Source organism: Monopterus albus, unplaced genomic scaffold, assembly GCF_001952655.1.
Source record: "Monopterus albus unplaced genomic scaffold, M_albus_1.0 scaffold112.1, whole genome shotgun sequence".
In the NCBI taxonomy this organism is placed as follows: domain Eukaryota; kingdom Metazoa; phylum Chordata; class Actinopteri; order Synbranchiformes; family Synbranchidae; genus Monopterus; species Monopterus albus.
This window is the reverse complement of record NW_018127992.1, coordinates 228573-245644: the sequence shown is the minus strand read 5'-3', so window position 1 is coordinate 245644 and position 17072 is coordinate 228573. Positions and strand designations below refer to the sequence as shown.

The window sequence follows — 17072 nt, the reverse complement described above, 5'->3', positions numbered from 1 at the left end:
GCTCCGCTCCTTCTTCACCACGACGGATCGGTACATCGACCGCATTACTGCAGAAGCTGCATCGATCCGCCTGTCAATCTCCCGTTTCATCCTTCCCTCACTCGTGAACAAGACCCCAAGATACTTGAACTCCTCCACTTGAGGCAGGAACTCTCCACCAACCTGAAGGGAACAAGCCACCCTTTTCCGGCTGAGAACCATGGCCTCGGATTTGGAGGTGCTGATTCTCATCCCAGCCGCTTCACACTCGGCTGCAAACCGCCCCAGTGCATGCTGGAGGTCCTGGTTTGATGGGGCCAACAGGACAACGTCATCTGCAAAAAGCAGAGACGAAATCCTGTGGTCCCCAAACCGGACTCCCTCCGGCCCCTGGCTGCGCCTAGAAATTCTGTCCATAAAAATAATGAACAGAACCGGTGACAAAGGGCAGCCCTGCCGGAGTCCAACACGCACTGGAAAAAAGTCTGACTTACTATCGGCAATGCGAACCAAGCTCCTGCTCCGATCGTACAGGGACCGGGTAGCCCTTAGCAAAGGGCCCCGGACCCCGTACTCCCGGAGCACCCCCCACAGGGCGCTGCGAGGGACACGGTCGAATGCCTTCTCCAGATCCACGAAGCACATGTGGACTGGTTGGGCAAACTCCCATGAACCCTCCGCCACCCTGAAGAGGGTATAGAGCTGGTCCAGTGTTCCACGGCCAGGACGAAAACCACATTGTTCCTCCTGAATCCGAGGTTCGACTATCGTTCGAATTCTCCTCTCCAGTACCCTGGAGTGGCTCGAAGCCTGAATGCTTTTAATTACAGTTAAATGTGCACTGTTTTCATGTGTTCGTAGGAGTGACTACATCTCCAATTAAAATATAAAACATTATTGCTTCTATTTTTCTGCCTCCCAGTTTGAGTCAAATGTGTAAAACGTTCATACTGAAAGATATCAGCATTTCTCATGTCTTAATACTTTTATCATGTTCATGGCAAAATGATTCAACTCCCAGTGTCACTGGTGAATTTCTTTTTTTTTTATGGCACTGGTAATTGTATTATAAGTCAGAGAGAGAATAGTGGGAGTCAACTTAGGCTGTCTGCTGTGCAAAAGTAATTTCCCTGCATGTTCAAATGTTCCTGGTGCTTTAATGAAATAAAAAAAAACGCCCTGGTCACAAAGTGTAGATTTACCCAAAGCCATATTACCAGCAGAAGCTCTTTCTCTGGGTAATAATACATTTGTGATTTTTGTGCGCAATCTTGGCTGTTTCCTGTTAGATTCATCCTTAAAATTACATTCACACATAATTACAAGGTCTGAGCAGCAAAATGGAAATGGAGGTTGGAAATGAAGGATACAGTTCACACAAATCTCTAAAGTGCCTCTCCACCCAAAAGCCTATGTTTGTGTTAGCTGTGCACAATGTAAATCTGAGTTTAAGACTCAAATATAAGAATGTTTGAGATCAGAACTCATCGTGGTTCGATAATGAAGTTACACAAATGGAATATGGGAACTTGAAACTCTGCGTAAGCCAAGATTCTGGATTTTTCGATGAGGAAAAAGGAGGATATGCAGTTTTAATCGTTTTCAATAAGAAATTTGAATGTATTTTTTTAAAGGGAGAACCATACTGACGTAGCCTATGTAACTGTAAGACCATTACTAGCGTCTCAATATTTAAAGGTCAATAAAATAATTTATACAAAAGCCTAAACCTTTATAGGGAACACCACTGACAACAATAACTATCCTCCCATGACATGGAGTAACGGGCTCCACTGAAGCTCTTGCCTTCATTTCCTTCTATATGTTCACAAAAGCAGCTAACAACTCTTTTAAACCAATAATTATTCTTTTAACATGTTACTTCATTGGTCTATGACAACACATATTGTATTTTATCATAGTTTTTGTTTCATTTGCTTTAATTTAAACATTTTAAATCTTTCACACAGATGGTATCAAAGGAGTTGAGTCAGACTTATCTGGGAGTTTGTTTTAAGGTGCAGTCATTACAGGTGGTGCACCTTTGCTAATATGTCAGTTTCATCCGATTATATGTCCGCTAGGAAATGATATTTTCATTTTTCTACATACTTCCTGTTGTTCTGTTTAGTGAAATCAGAGCAACGTGCTCCAGAATGACCTCATTTGTCCGTGTTATCTGTTTATGTGTCGCTCCTCTCGGAGGATACGCAGCAATATATAAATGTATTTATAGTTAATGATGATTTGGTAGCAGGCAGTGCTGGATGTGCTCTGTCACTACTCAGATGTTAAATTTAATACAATATAGATGTGCCATAGAATCACAAGACCATCCCGTGTGTCACAAAATATCCTTGGCAGTGAACTGCATAGATGTATGAAGATCTGATTGTGAAATTAATTTCTTAATGTGTTTCTATTAACAAAACATTGTAAAAATAGGCTACATTCATGTAACATAATCACTAGCTTTATCAACAGAACACCTTGCTTAGCTTTTGTCGTGTGTTATCAATCTCCTCTTCTACCTTATAGCAAGAAAGTGTAAGCTATACATGTTTATGAAAAGACATTTTAAACATTTGTTCATCTGATGTTTTAGACAAATAGCTATGGTGTTATATGTGTCTTTATATTAGCTTTGAAAAACGTCAGCCAATTGGAGCTCAACATTGTCTGGATGTTCTGTCCTGTGCAGGTGTCTCAGTAAGCATTTCCACCTTCAACCTGGTGGCCATCTCTCTGGAGCGCTACAGTGCCATTTGCAACCCGCTGACCTCCAGGACATGGCAGACCAAATCCCACGCAGCCAAAGTCATCACTGCCAGCTGGGTGGCCTCTTTTATCCTGATGCTGCCCTACCCCATTTCTAGCACCCTCATGTCTTTTACCCGCTTCGACAACAGCACCGGAAACATGTGCCGCCTGATCTGGCCCAATGAGGTCATCCAGCAGTCCTGGTGAGCTGAAAATAAATGGTAGCATCATACCTTCAGTTTCCCACCAGGGTGTAGTTTAGCAGCAGAACTGCCCCAATGCTAAGTTCAGATGCCCCCTTATTTTCTCACCACATGGGGAAATCTTCTGGCAGCTCTTCAAAATAAAAGCACATTAATTTCAATTACATGTTTTGGCTCTAATAAGACGAAAGCATTTTTCCTGTGTTGATTTAAACTCAGTGAATGTTTGTTTGCCTTCACTTCCTCTCAGGTACGTGTCTCTGCTACTGCTGCTCTTCCTAATCCCTGGGATCGTCATGATGACAGCCTATGGACTCATCTCCCTAGAGCTCTACCGGGGCATCAAGTCTGAGCTGTCCAACAGAAAATCTTGCAGAGGTATGAAAATAAAACATACAAGGTGAGTAAATCTATCTTTAATCTTTTTTTTTTTTATTTGACAGAAAAGTCTGGAATTGATTAGTATTTTATGTGTCATCAACAAATCCAGTGAAAGGACCCAGACTTTTTCTTTTTCATTAACATAAATGAGAATAACTATTGGGCTCTACAGACAATGTTTGATAGTGGGATTAATTCACCTTTGCTTGTGGTCACTTCATGTGTTTTTAGGCAATAAAAATGATATTAAATATCACCAGACATTTTTTGATATTACCATAATGAGGAGTTTCATTTTTACTAGAAATCCTGACAAACTTAACTCCAACTCTTAAAGTCATAAAAGTGTTGCCAGGAACTTTTATCCTTCTGCTAAAACTAGCACACTCTTTTCAGACAGACAATCCAGCACTGGAAGCATCAAGCCAGGGGACAGTGATGGCTGTTACCTGCAGCCACTGAAAAAGAAGAGCATCGCAGTGAGTACAGGCAATGTCGCCAACTCCGGCAGCATGCCTGTGGTGGTGCGTGTGTGTGGCAGCAACGCTACATCCAACCTGATGGCCAAGAAGCGTGTGATCCGCATGCTCCTGGTCATCGTCTTCCTTTTTTTCCTTTGCTGGACTCCTGTCTTTGTGGTCAACGCGTGGAAGGCTTTTGACAAGCGCCCGACGTACCATTTGACCGGTGCGCCCATCTCCTTCATCCACCTGCTGTCCTACATGTCGGCCTGCGTCAACCCCATCATCTACTGCTTCATGAACAAGCGCTTCCGCCAGGGCATGCTGACTACCTTCACTTGCTGCAGCTGTTTCGGGAGGAGCAGCGGAGAGAGCAGTGGCTTAGAGAAGTCACCTGGAAACACAGTGGCCAAAAGGGAAGTCAAATCAAAAGCGGGGCCAAAGACCACTGAGCAGAACGGTCACTACTCGCCAAACGGACCCAGCACACGCTTTACCTACACTGGCATCCGTGCATCAGAGTCGACTTAAACTGGACTGATATACCTGAGTGCAAACACTTGAAGGGAATCTGCGTTGTACTGTTTTAATGTAAAGCCCTCACAGCGCTTATAGGATCCGTTTGTGAGCAGCTATGTTGCTTTAGCTTGAAGTGCAATGTGACGTGGGTACGGTAGCTGAAGCTTGCAGTGTACAGGGAAGCTGACTGATGCTTGATCATTTAAAACCAAGAATGTTTTTATGAAGCATGTAGTTTACCGTTCTCTGTATATTCTCTTAAAACATTTTAGGTGTTCCTTCTACCACGTCCTGTGTGGTAGGCAGGCAGTTTTTGTTTTTTTACACCAAGGTCTCCCACCTGGTTCTTCAAGAAAGAACCTGCAGAAAGTACTAAGCCCAGGTAGAATGACTGATAACAATTCTACAAAACATCTTTTATATATACATTACCTACTATCCAGAGAGCCACTGCTTGCCATTCAATTCTGTCCAATAGGAAAAAATCCTTTTGAAACTCTCTTAACTTGTGTAATCCACCATACTTTCATTATTGCAGTTTAAAGCACAGTGCATCAAGTCTCAACAATAATGTAATGTTGACATTTTGGCTCATTATCTTTTTTTGTTGTTGTTGTTGTTGAGAATTAGATGACAAGATGGATACCACTCTCTTACCCATGTTAACCTGTGATGAGAGGCAGGCAGATTTGTGATTAGGAACTGGTCGCAGTCTGTCCAGTGCACAAAGTACAACCACCAACACCTCTAAAAGTGACTAATGAATACTCGGCATATCCTTTGTTTAAGCCATACTCAAACAGAAACGTAAGAGCAAGCCCGTTCTGTTTGTGTACTAATGCTATGTTTGTTAAGCTAACATAATCACCCCCCCAGCTCCGGCTCTATAGACTACTTGATGCGGAAGCAAATACACTATTCCTTTACCATTCACCTTGACAACTGTGTGATTTGCTGTATGGAAAATAACTGCAAACTAAGAACTGAAAGCTAGGAAAGCAAGTCTTAACATAAAGGTCATCAGGAATTGTAAACTATTCATGATTTGTAGTAAAGCTCACTGGTATGGCCCTTTAATTTCTGCCAGGGGCTCAGTGTAACACTCAAACTTGTAAACAGGCATTCATTTGTCATTTTCAGCAGCGTAACCACGCTCAGCAGCTTCAAGTTAGTCACAAATAGTTCTGCACTCGTCCTTGACCCACTGTGTGTGTGTGTGTGTGTGTGTGTGTGTGTGTGTGTGTGTGTGTGTGTGTGTGTGTGTGTGTGTGTGTGTGTGTGTGTGTGTGTGTGCCTGCCTAAGAGGGCTGTACTGTGTGTACTACAGGAACTGGAGAGGCCTTATCATTTTGTGGGACTTTGAACACCTGCATCTTCAAAGAGCAAACTCCCGGCATCACCCGCCTGATTTCCACAGATTCATACTGTTAAATATAGCTGCATGTAGCAAACTATTCCCATTAAGTTCTCTTGTATCAGTGTGTTGCTATTTGACGTTTATGGCTTTAATATTGCTCTGTAAATTCTTACTTTTATGTTTGATGGAGAATGCTGGATTTATTTTCCTGCATGGTAACATTCCCGTCTTGACCAAAGTCCTCATAAATTTGTGTGCACATAATTGAATGTAAACAAATAATTTTACTGGTTTATTATGTACATTTGAGAATGGCATTGTTTTGTGACAAACCTATGATCCATCTAGGACTAACCAACGCCTGCTTGACCATATATCTTAGGTGCAGAGTGTGCGACAGTGTCAGCAAACACCTGTGGCAGAGCAACTTGGAGATATTAACAGCCTTAATAAAAGTGGATCTAAAGGGCAGGGGGGCATTAGGGCCCAGACAAGTGGTGGGAAGGGGGTCGGGGGGTTTGCTGGGACTTCATCATGGGGTTAGGAGTTCCATCTGGGCTTGGTCGGAGCACAAAGCCCCGCCCACCTTCACCCTGCAGCCACTGGGAGACGTTAAACTGTCACAGGAGGAAGAAAGATACAAATGTTAATCTTTACATAAAAGAAACAACTTTGTCTTCATGTGTTCCAGAATTAAATGACATGGAGTAAAAGCGCTAAAACATACCTGCTTAAGTTTCTGATGATGATTAAAAACATACACAAAGTGAGAATTTATATCACATTTTTTTTATTTCTCATTTTTATGCCAATATTGCAAGTTTTTTTTTTCTTGTTTTTTTTTTCTTCTTTAAAGACATACAGATTTGAGCATGATGTGGAGCTGCAATATGTACAGAACAAAACTTACATGTTATCGAAAAAAAAAATCCCCTTTGTTTTGATATTATTGCTAAATGTTAAACGGCACAGGTTTCTACCATCAGCAACCCTTTGAGCACTGAGTATACTACTACAATGACACCTCTGCTTACCATTTACTAGAATAAAACACAGATACAGTGAGCATGAGAGAGTGCACGGAGGAGAGGAGGAAAGGACGTGACAACAAAAACAAAGTGATCCGACTGCAGCAAAGCCAAGCACGTTAAAAACAAAAAGGGAAGGGGAGGAGCGAGAAAACTCCAAATGTACATACACAAACACAAAGAGCGAGGATGAAATGCGTGAGATAAACAAAGATTAGCACTCTGTAGTGCAAACAGCCAAATAGTCTTAAGGAGAAGTAAGGCTGAGTGCGACAGAGAAGGGCTCCACACATTGTTTTGTTTTTTTAAAGCTGCCTCTCACTCTGCCCTGTTCTGTTCAGCAGTGCATGAAAACTACATTATAAAAGACATTTGGCATATTAGAGGATACATACATTGTTCAGAGCTCTTTATATAAAAACACAAGAACAGCTGCTTTTGGAAGAGTAAAACTAATGTGACCAGACACAGACAGAAAGGTTAGAATATTGTGTAAAAGCAAATGCTTCGAGATTTTGTTTGTCCTCTGAAAGCTTTGACGCCAGCGTGCGTTTAAGAAGGCATGTAACATTTTGCGACCCCTTGTGACAGCTCGTCCTCTTTATGAGTGAGGCATGTTATCAAGTTCTTCTATATCCTCCCTCTTTCGATTCCAGACGCTTTAAAATAAACTAAACCAGCTCGGATTGTCAAGGCGACACATTTTTAAAAAGCATGCATCACCCCCTTTTGTTAGTGTGAGAGTGATGAAGCTGCTCTGTTCATACTCGCATGAGGAGATGAAGAGGAGCCAGGGGTGTTTAGCCGTAAAAGAGGCGACTCGACATGTAAACAAAAACCCAAAAAATATCAAGGCTTGGGTGGAGGGTGGGGTGTGACGCTGATGCAGAGGTTAAAACTGGCTGAATTTAGAGCTAGTAGACATGGGAAAACACTCAAGTTGAAAATCTACAGTTAAGATTTTGTGACCTCCGTCCTGCACGGCACAGGGTTCAGGCGGGTCTGCAGCTCGTCGCAGGAGTTCAGTGTGAAGAAGCACACATATTCGCTTTTGATGCTACACTGGCGCTGCAGTACCGACTACTTGACAATTCCAGGACAGACAGGAAGTGGCCTCTTCAAAATACAACCCAGGCCAACCTAGGCAGCATGGGCAATAATGCACTTTTCTTTATTTTTTGACATAAAACAAGGGGAGACTGTGCCAATAATTTAAAAAATATCAATTTACAATATAAAACATTAGGCATTAATGACGGACATGGTGGCGTAATGGAGGCATAACTTAACCTTTTGTTCTTTACACTAAAAGCGGGCACAAGTGAATCCTGTTTTGTTCCTATTCCAAGGTTTCTGAAATGTTTCATCAAGCAGACATTTAAGTTACAGTACTGCCGTTCTTTGTCCCGGAAGTTTACACAGCTGTACTGTAATACAAAGATCACAAGTATTGCCTTTGAATGTTTATCCACAATTTCCAGACATTTGGATTCAGGTGGAAGACAGAAAAGCCCAATGAAGCTCCAGTTTGCTTTATTTTGGAGAGCAGTTTTGAAAGTCTAACTCAATACTCCATTACAGCCACAACGCATCTCACACGCACACACATTTGCTGGCTGGTGAACTAGTGCTCAGGCGAACAAAAACAAATGAAATGACCTGTACAATATTGCTGTTATGTTCGGAAATGCACATCTTGAATAACACACACTTAGAAGGCCTTTACGCGGTTGCCATGACCACAGATGAGTGCAACTACTCTGACAGTGAGTTTATAATGTACATGCTTGTTTCTGCAAAGAGAATAAACCACAGGCAATAAAAAAAACAAAACAAAACAAAAAGAGATTACAGCGCTTGTGAGACATTGTACCAAAACTGAGAAGGTGCCAGGCACCACATGACAAGAAGAAATGGCCTTATTGTACATGTTCACCAAATAAAAAAAAAACAAAACCCGAAGGCTGAGAGATCCTTCAGAAGGCTGCTCTGCTCTGAATGACAAGGTGGTTCTGGAGCTGCAGCAACCAGCTGGAAACAGCAGAGCTCCTGTGATAAGCAGTGCAGTAGCTTGTTTTTGTGCTATGCACAGGCTCTTCCCAAGGTGAGTAAACAGCAGATTAAAAAAAAAAGGTGACTTCTTTTTTTGTAATCAAAGTTTTCAGTAAGGCCACATCGAATTGAAAAGCATTCGTCTTTTTCAGAAAACTGCTGGGGTGTAAATGCCACCAGAACCACAGCACACGACCGGAAGACACCTTGCTAGGCGCAGAGGCAAGTTTCACTACGCTATCTGATACATTAACAGTGACAGATACAGGATATTAGATATGTGACTGGTTCGACTGTGTACACAGTAAGAATATACAGTACTAAGGCTATCCTTTAAGTCGATGACTACGCTTATTACATTAGTTTGAAAATGACAAACCGACTTGTTTTCGTGACCATGGAAGTCTAGTTTGATGTACAGTGCCTTGCGAAAGTATTCGGCCCCCTTGAACTTTGTGACCTTTTGCCACATTTCAGGCTTCAAACATAAAGATATAAAACTGTAATTTTTTGTGAAGAATCAACAACAAGTGGGACACAATCATGAAGTGGAACGAAATTTATTGGATATTTCAAACTTTTGTAACAAATAAAAAACTGAAAAATTGGCCGTGCAAAATTATTCAGCCCCCTTAAGTTAATACTTTGTAGCGCCACCTTTTGCTGCGATTACAGCTGTAAGTCACTTGGGGTATGTCTCTATCAGTTTTGCACATCAAGAGACTGAAATTTTTGCCCATTCCGCCTTGCAAAACAGCTCGAGCTCAGTGAGGTTGGATAGAGAGCGTTTGTGAACAGCAGTTTTCAGTTCTTCCCACAGATTCTCGATTGGATTCAGGTCTGGACTTTGACTTGGCCATTCTAACACCTGGATATGTTTATTTGTGAACCATTCCAATGTAGATTTTGCTTTATGTTTTGGATCATTGTCTTGTTGGAAGACAAATCTCCATCCCAGTCTCAGGTCTTTTGCAGACTCCATCAGGTTTCCTTCCAGAATGGTCCTGTATTTGGCTCCATCCATCTTCCCATCAATTTTAACCATCTTCCCTGTCCCTGCTGAAGAAAAGCAGGCCCAAACCAGGATGCTGCCACCACCATGTTTGACAGTGGGGATGGTGTGTTCAGGGTGATGAGCTGTGTTGCTTTTACGCCAAACATAACATTTTGCATTGTTGCCAAAAAGTTCGATTTTGGTTTCATCTGACCAGAGGACAGGGAAGATGGTTCAAATTGATGGGAAGATGGATGGAGCCAAATACAGGACTATTCTGGAAGGAAACCTGATGGAGTCTGCAAAAGACCTGAGACTGGGACGGAGATTTGTCTTCCAACAAGACAATGATTCAAAACATAAAGCAAAATCTACAATGGAATGGTTCACAAATAAACATATCCAGGTGTTAGAATGGCCAAGTCAAAGTCCAGACCTGAATCCAATGGAGAATCTGTGGAAAGAACTGAAAACTGCTGTTCACAAATGCTCTCCATCCAACCTCACTGAGCTCGAGCTGTTTTGCAAGGCGGAATGGGCAAAAATTTCAGTCTCTTGATGTGCAAAACTGATAGAGACATACCCCAAGTGACTTACAGCTGTAATCGCAGCAAAAGGTGGCGCTACAAAGTATTAACTTAAGGGGGCTGAATAATTTTGCACGCCCAATTTTTCAGTTTTTTATTTGTTAAAAACGTTTGAAATATCCAATAAATTTCGTTCCACTTCATGATTGTGTCCCACTTGTTGTTGATTCTTCCCAAAAAATTACAGTTTTATATCTTTATGTTTGAAGCCTGAAATGTGGCAAAAGGTCGCAAAGTTCAAGGGGGCCGAATACTTTCGCAAGGCACTGTATTCTGCAAATGTTGCTATGGCTCCATATGAGATGTACTGATGTGTATACGTTCCAAAGGAGACATAGCGCACACAGAGTATTGCAGGCAAGGCAGAGGCATTGCTTAAAGCTTTTCTTTTTAAAGACTTCATAAAAACCAATGATTAAAAAATAGGCCCTCTGAGGTTATTTATTAAAAAAAAAAAAAAACCTTCACTTACGTAAATAAACAACCCAAACTTCAGATTTTTCCCCAACAAAAGAAGCAAGAGTATCAAAACAAAAGCTCAGTCCAAAGACTGAAAAAGCAGGTGTCTGTAGTAAGGTTGCAATAATATACAGGTTGGGATTTTGGACCTCAACGGGGGAAAACAAAGCCCAAGCTCAGAGGAAGAATAGAAACTATTTGGTAACAAAAGTGGACTATATGTTTAATACAAAAAAGGTATGGAGAAAAATGTACCTTTACTAAAGCTTATACAAGATCCTTGGTCCATAAAAACTATGTTATCGTCATGTTTTTAGGTGAGTCCCTCTTCATCCCCGTGCTTCCTCCAACAACAATACATCCAGCCCCCTTAAGAAGACCACAAATTAATGCAAAATAATACAAACACAAAAGGAATATTTATAAGAGACGGGGTGGAGGGTTGAGTAGGAGGAGGGGGGGAGCAGGGCAGCGCAAAAATATACTTTCCTTTCAAGAGCGTTTTTTTGCACACGGTGGATGTATTGTTGTTGTGGTTTCCATTCTTGCAGCCACAGAATGGTGCTGGTGCTCTGAGCCTGCAGGAACTTCACTCATTCCAAACACCAGACCTGGATAGGCAAGTCCCTAAAGTAACCACAGGAGAGGGGGCGTGTCAAGGAGCGCGTTCACTTCCGTTCAACTTGATGTCACTCCTTCAGATTTCACCTGCGTTTGCTCCTTTGTCCTGCCGATTTTTCCGCTTCAGTTTCTTTGTATCCAAGATTAACACGCAGCACTTCAGAGTGAGTCAGTTTTTATTATTTCCCATAGTCTTTATATACCTTCCGGTACGTTTGCTCTCAAGGCATGTTGTACTGCGTGCGTTACGAGACCACAGCTGCAGAGGTGGAGGATGAGGATGTGACTCCTGCGTTGGTGCTGCTGGGGCCATATACGGCAGCGCCGGGCTCCTGGCTGCTGCTGCTCAGCAGGCTCGAGTTTCCAGCCCGCAGGATGGCCCCGGCGGCGCTGCAGTGCGGCCGCGGCCCGGGCTCCGGTGTGTAGGTGAAGGTCAGTGTGGTGGAGTAGATGATTCCATCATTCCTCACCAGTGTCACAGGCACCTGGACAGGCTGCCGCACCCAGCGCCAGCCCTCACGGAAGGCGGAGATGTCGGGCACAACACACAGCATGCTCTCTGCACACCTGAGGTGTGTTTAGTGAAGAAAGAAACAACACAAAGAATGATGGAAAACTTGTCTGGTTTCGTCAGTATGACACGTTCGGGCTTTTGACATGGTCAGTTTTTCTGCCTCTTGAGCTGCACAATGTTCTGCTGTGTTCACCAACTAGTTGCTAACTGTCCATCTGCTCCTCAGTGCTGAGCAAGTACTGAACATTTTTGCGGTACACAGCTGCAAACAACGCTATGAGAGTGGTGAAAGTGAACCCAGACCAAGTTGCAGGACAGAAAACCGCTAAAGTAAATTTTACAACTTCTGCTTTATATATAATTTCAATAAGGTCAATAAGCATTAAATCTTATACCGAGTCCTATTATGACAGAGAATATACGGTGATATCGTAAACATTTCCTGAAAATTAATATAGAAAACATAATTTTAAATAATGGAGTAAATTAAATGTCTCAAACTAAATTCTCTTATTTAAAAAAAATCATATTTATTCCTATGCAGAACAGGAAACACTATGTATTCGACCATAAACTACTGTTACCCTGCTTTGAGTCTGAGACCTTTCTTACATCTCTTTCCTCCCTCACTTCCTGTCATCTCTCTACTAATAATAATAACTAATGATATGTGTTGGACACATCCACACAAGGCATCTGTCAAAACACCTCAGCACTTCTGTAGCTCTGCACTAAGGCAAGTCCCACTGTTTCGCTGACAGTGATCACTGCGATGCTTCCTGTTCTCCCTTCATGTCTCTAGTTTAATTCTTTGTGGGTGGCACTGACAAACACATCAAATCTAATCCATATACAAAACCCAACATGTTAGCGTAATGGCATTTTACGAGAGTTTGGTAGAATCTGGGTCTTAAACAGTTTGTGGCTTGTTCAAACAAAAGAAAAAACCCTGTAGAGGTTTGAAGAAGACGAGTACACATTTTAATTAAATAGACAGATCTCATTTTGTGCTAGAAATGGAAAAGAGCCCTTCAAGTAGCCTGATAAATCACAGTGTGCACAAAAAGGAGGAACGCATGGAGGAAGAAATACAATACGACATAATTAATTGGTGCGAGTCTTAAACAACCTCTAGGAAAAATGAAACTGGACATAGGCACACCTGTACATGGTCTCAGCCTCAACATCGCCGAACCAGACCCGTAGCTTTGGAGTGAAGTTTTGTCCTGTCAGCTCCAACATGGCGACATCGCCGCCACCGTTCAGCTGCAGACAAAAAACATAATCTAGTAACCTAAACAAGTCAACGCTGTCACAGCAGTTCTAGCTACTTCAGAAAGTATTTGTAAACACAGTCTTTCTCTTGATATCATGGGTTACTCAGTGTCGACTGATCGATAAAAAGGAATTTTATGCACTTAACATTAAATCTATAACATGCAGGTTCTGTGTACCTGTAAGCTCTCTACCACAGGCACGGGGGTGACAGGCGAGTGGACAGGGCCCATGCCCTCGTAGAAAGTGTATTCAGCCTTGTCTGTGCTGATGATTGTCCAGGAGGCGCCGTCATTGATCATCTCCTTGTTTGGTTCCTTTGGGCATGGAGTGGCCTAGTGGAGGGGAAGATGGGGAGACATGACCTTTAATGCGCACCAGGGGCAGAGATAACCACCAACAATTACACCCAATCAAGACTACTCTCCCCAGGACTGCAATTAAATGTCACCCTCTGACTTTGCAAGACTGGAGGTGAGTAGCCTTCACACTGTTCTTCAAAGAAGAAAAAAAAGGCGCCCTGTCCTGAAATATCCTCATACTTTATAATAAAGGTATATGATAGAGGCAGGACTGAGCTCAAATTCACTTTCAATGCAGTCCAGTCTAAGGTACAGAGAATGCTAAAGCAATCATCCTCAATCATCTGTCGGCAGTAAAAGGCTGACTTGATCTGATGGTGAAATGACCCTGAACTGATGTGAACAAGTGAAGACAAGGCAGATGTAGAAGTGATTGGATGAGACACTGACTTGAAACTGAATGATCCTTTCTTGGGAAAGGCACAGGTACATGCGTTCTGTGTCCTTCAGGTAGAAGGCACACTTGTGGAGCTGGGAGACAGGGTCGTCGGCATCCAGCAGCGCCGTCTGCTTGTCCACCTTACGGATGATCTGAAAGGGAAAGAAAGCGAAAGATTAGCTGCTTGGAAGGCGGATACCTACATGAATGTAAAGGAAAATGAAACTAAAACTGTCAGGACAGCTACTGGGTAAACCAAGGTCTGTTACTTTATGTTGAAGGAATAGTTCAACATTTTGGGAAACACAGTCACTTTTTTGAGTTTAATAAGTAGATCGCTCCTGTACCATTCTCATTTAGGAGTCAGGAGATGGTTAGCTTAGCATAAATACTGGAAACACAGGCAAAGAGCAGCTAGCCTGGCTCTGTCCAACCTTCCAGTACAATACATCTCATTGGCTAAATCCATACAAAAGTGTATCCCCACTGGGATAATCTGTTTCAGTTAGACTTTTCTGATCTTAAATCGCGTGCTTCTTTTACCAATCTGGGCAGGGCCATGCCGGTGACGGAGCAAACCAGCTTGACTGTCTGGCCGTAGTGGATATAACCGTCTCTCACAGTGAACTCTTCTCCTTCTGACTCCTCATCATCCACTGAACATACACAAAGCAGAAAAGAAGTCAGTGCTGCAACAACACACCCACGGACATCAACCATTTTCATACACTCAAAACTTTGTCAATCAATCGCGTTCTTTGTCTGTGATGAATCAGCTGTGTAATTACTACAATGCAGTGTGGGGTTGACAGAAAAAAACATGAAGACAAAATGTCAAAGCTGACAAACCACATCAGAGTCTCCTCATTTTACTCCAAACCTCTGTACGATTTGAACCTCTAAATTCATTCCATAATGGTTTATGCAGTGTGCTTGTGCTACAGTAACAGCTCAAGCTAAATTATACTTACATAGGTGGATGTAAAAAGCGCCCCACTGCTGGGAGCTGGCGTGAAAGTTGCCGCCCTCCACGTGCAGATAGCGCGTGCTGACTGTTTGGGACCGCAGCCGGTTGAACAGCGCCACCTTGGTCCCTGATGCTATGCACACTGTGGAAAAACATGAGCAAGAACATACAGACACGGGCAGGTTACATAGGTCAGGCTTGTTGACGCTGTGACAAGAAGTGAGAAAATGGACATGAAACAAATGTCAGCAGGAGCTGATATGTGCAGTACAGGTGTGGAGTCTATATTAACAACTGGGCTACTGGACAATCCATTTTCCTTTCTCTTGTTTGCATGTTTTTTCAGCCTTATTCTTGTTTCCTCGTTGCATTACAGAAGAGCATTGTACATACAAATTGAGAGCCACTGTGCCCCAGTCAAATTCCTCCTGTGTCCAACACACCTGGCCAATAAAGCTGATTCTGATTCTGATATGAAGATACACCTCCCTCTAGTGGCTGGGAATAATAACAACAATAAAGCTCCCAGACCTCATAATAAACTACTTATGCAAGGCTTTTCCAAACAGAAGTAATCATGTGCTTCACATAGGAAAACTGAGATTAAAACATTTCAGTGCTAAAATTAAATAACAGTATAATTAAATAAATAGTAAAAGTAATTTTAAAAGGCAAAGAAGTGGCATGGAAGAAAATACACAAGAATAAATCACAATGAAAAAAAGAATGAATTGCATAGTGAAAAATAAGTGAACAAGTCGGCTATAAAAAAATGTATGCTTTTATTATGAAGACTGAAATGGATGAGTGCAACTGGTTAAATCCCTTTTTGTTAAAAAAATATTTATTCTTTCCTCACTGCCTATCGCCCTTAATTCTGCATAACTTTAGCCTCAGTATCATTTAATTCACCCCTTGTGCTGTAAAGGTGTGTATTTTAACATGGGAGTCTATGGGGACCGACTCTCTAGGCGACAGCCTCAGGTGGCCATTCGAGGAACTGCAGGTTTAACACTTCTGCATCACCTTCATTTCTCATTCCTGGAGGTTGCCTCTTGGTTTAAACCTGGTAAATTAGCCCATGCTTTCACACAATGTCACAGCCAAAACACACAAGCACACATGAACAACTCACAGTCAGCATTTTTGAGCGACTGCTTCTTTTTGGAGGGTTTGGAGATGACTTTGATCCTCTTGCTGAGGAAGACACCGATGTCGGCGCTGTTTCCATAGAACATCTTGACAGACAACATGAAGTGCTTTCTTTTGTCGGAGTCAGATATGTACAAGGTTTTGGCTGTGCAATAATTCTGCAAAGAAAGCAAACAGTATTAACAATTCCTGGCAGTTTTTCCCCCCATGTGTATACACACAGAAAAGCTACGTAGAAATCAGGAGGTAAAAATTAAACTACTGGTTGTTACGCAGACAGACACGGAGCTCAGATTTCCATCCAAACAGCGGCCTTTTAATCGTCATTAGAAATCTATCTTCTGCTACCTGTTTGTCTCCCCAGTCAGCAGAAACATTATGTGTGGGTGTTGTACCTTTCCCTCTAAGTTAAGCTGCTGCATTTCTTGGTCGCTGTTGCCGATGCCGATGAAGGCACAAGGCTGCGACTCCTGCTCAGAGCAGCCATCTCGCTCCATCTGGTCCTTCTTTTTCTTCCAGCCACTGCCCATCAGGTACACGCAGGGGGGAGGGCAGAAGAACCTGGACACAGGGGCAAACATTTATGGCTCCTTGGTTCCAAAATCCCTACACATCTTGTTCCCTCATTTGGTGACAACTACTATGCAGAGGTACATTTGCAGATGTGAAGCTTTTCAGAGGAAGCCTGAACCATTTAGACTGAAATACCAGCTGTTTTAGCTGCTTCATCTTCTGAAGATTATCTTTCAGGTTTTACTGTACATATGGTTTTAATCCATCTGCCTGGATAAAAAAAAAAAAAAGAAAAGAAAATAGAACTTCTGCACGATTGACAAAGATGTTCAGAAAAATCGCTGGCTTTAAGAACCTTCTACATTATTTGTATTAACACTGACAAATAAACAGTATTCTTGTGAAAAAGTTCAAAGACACAACCATTCTTTGAGTAGCATGAATTAGGCAATGTGCATCTCTCAACTGACACCAGAAGAGGGCAGACCGGTACCAGGCCTCAACCAGAT

The 17072-nt window shown here is 42.3% G+C and overlaps 2 protein-coding genes across 4 annotated transcripts in view; one reads left to right on the top strand and one right to left on the bottom strand.

Moving 5' to 3' along the window:
• The window catches only part of cckar (cholecystokinin A receptor), a 7122-nt gene extending 1589 nt beyond the window's left edge, over window positions 1-5533 (top strand). Inside the window, exons 3-5 of the mRNA XM_020611325.1 lie at window positions 2681-2942; window positions 3193-3320; window positions 3720-5533. Coding sequence (XP_020466981.1) covers window positions 2681-2942; window positions 3193-3320; window positions 3720-4315 — 986 coding nt within the window. The 3' untranslated portion in view covers window positions 4316-5533. The remainder of the gene's footprint in view (window positions 1-2680; window positions 2943-3192; window positions 3321-3719) is intronic.
• rbpjb (recombination signal binding protein for immunoglobulin kappa J region b) overlaps window positions 4094-17072 on the bottom strand; it is a 42895-nt gene continuing 29916 nt past the window's right edge. The window contains exons 4-11 of one of the 3 annotated variants that reach the window (XM_020611324.1): window positions 16446-16611; window positions 16034-16208; window positions 14903-15040; window positions 14475-14587; window positions 13943-14083; window positions 13370-13525; window positions 13078-13181; window positions 4094-4178 (exon numbers count right to left, since the gene is read on the bottom strand). In XM_020611324.1, coding sequence (XP_020466980.1) covers window positions 4175-4178; window positions 13078-13181; window positions 13370-13525; window positions 13943-14083; window positions 14475-14587; window positions 14903-15040; window positions 16034-16208; window positions 16446-16611 — 997 coding nt within the window. In that variant the 3' untranslated portion in view covers window positions 4094-4174. Of the gene's footprint in view, window positions 4179-5582; window positions 6278-10537; window positions 11969-13077; window positions 13182-13369; window positions 13526-13942; window positions 14084-14474; window positions 14588-14902; window positions 15041-16033; window positions 16209-16445; window positions 16612-17072 lie in introns of those variants that run through there. The other 2 variants (XM_020611323.1, XM_020611322.1) reach the window with 2 other exon arrangements.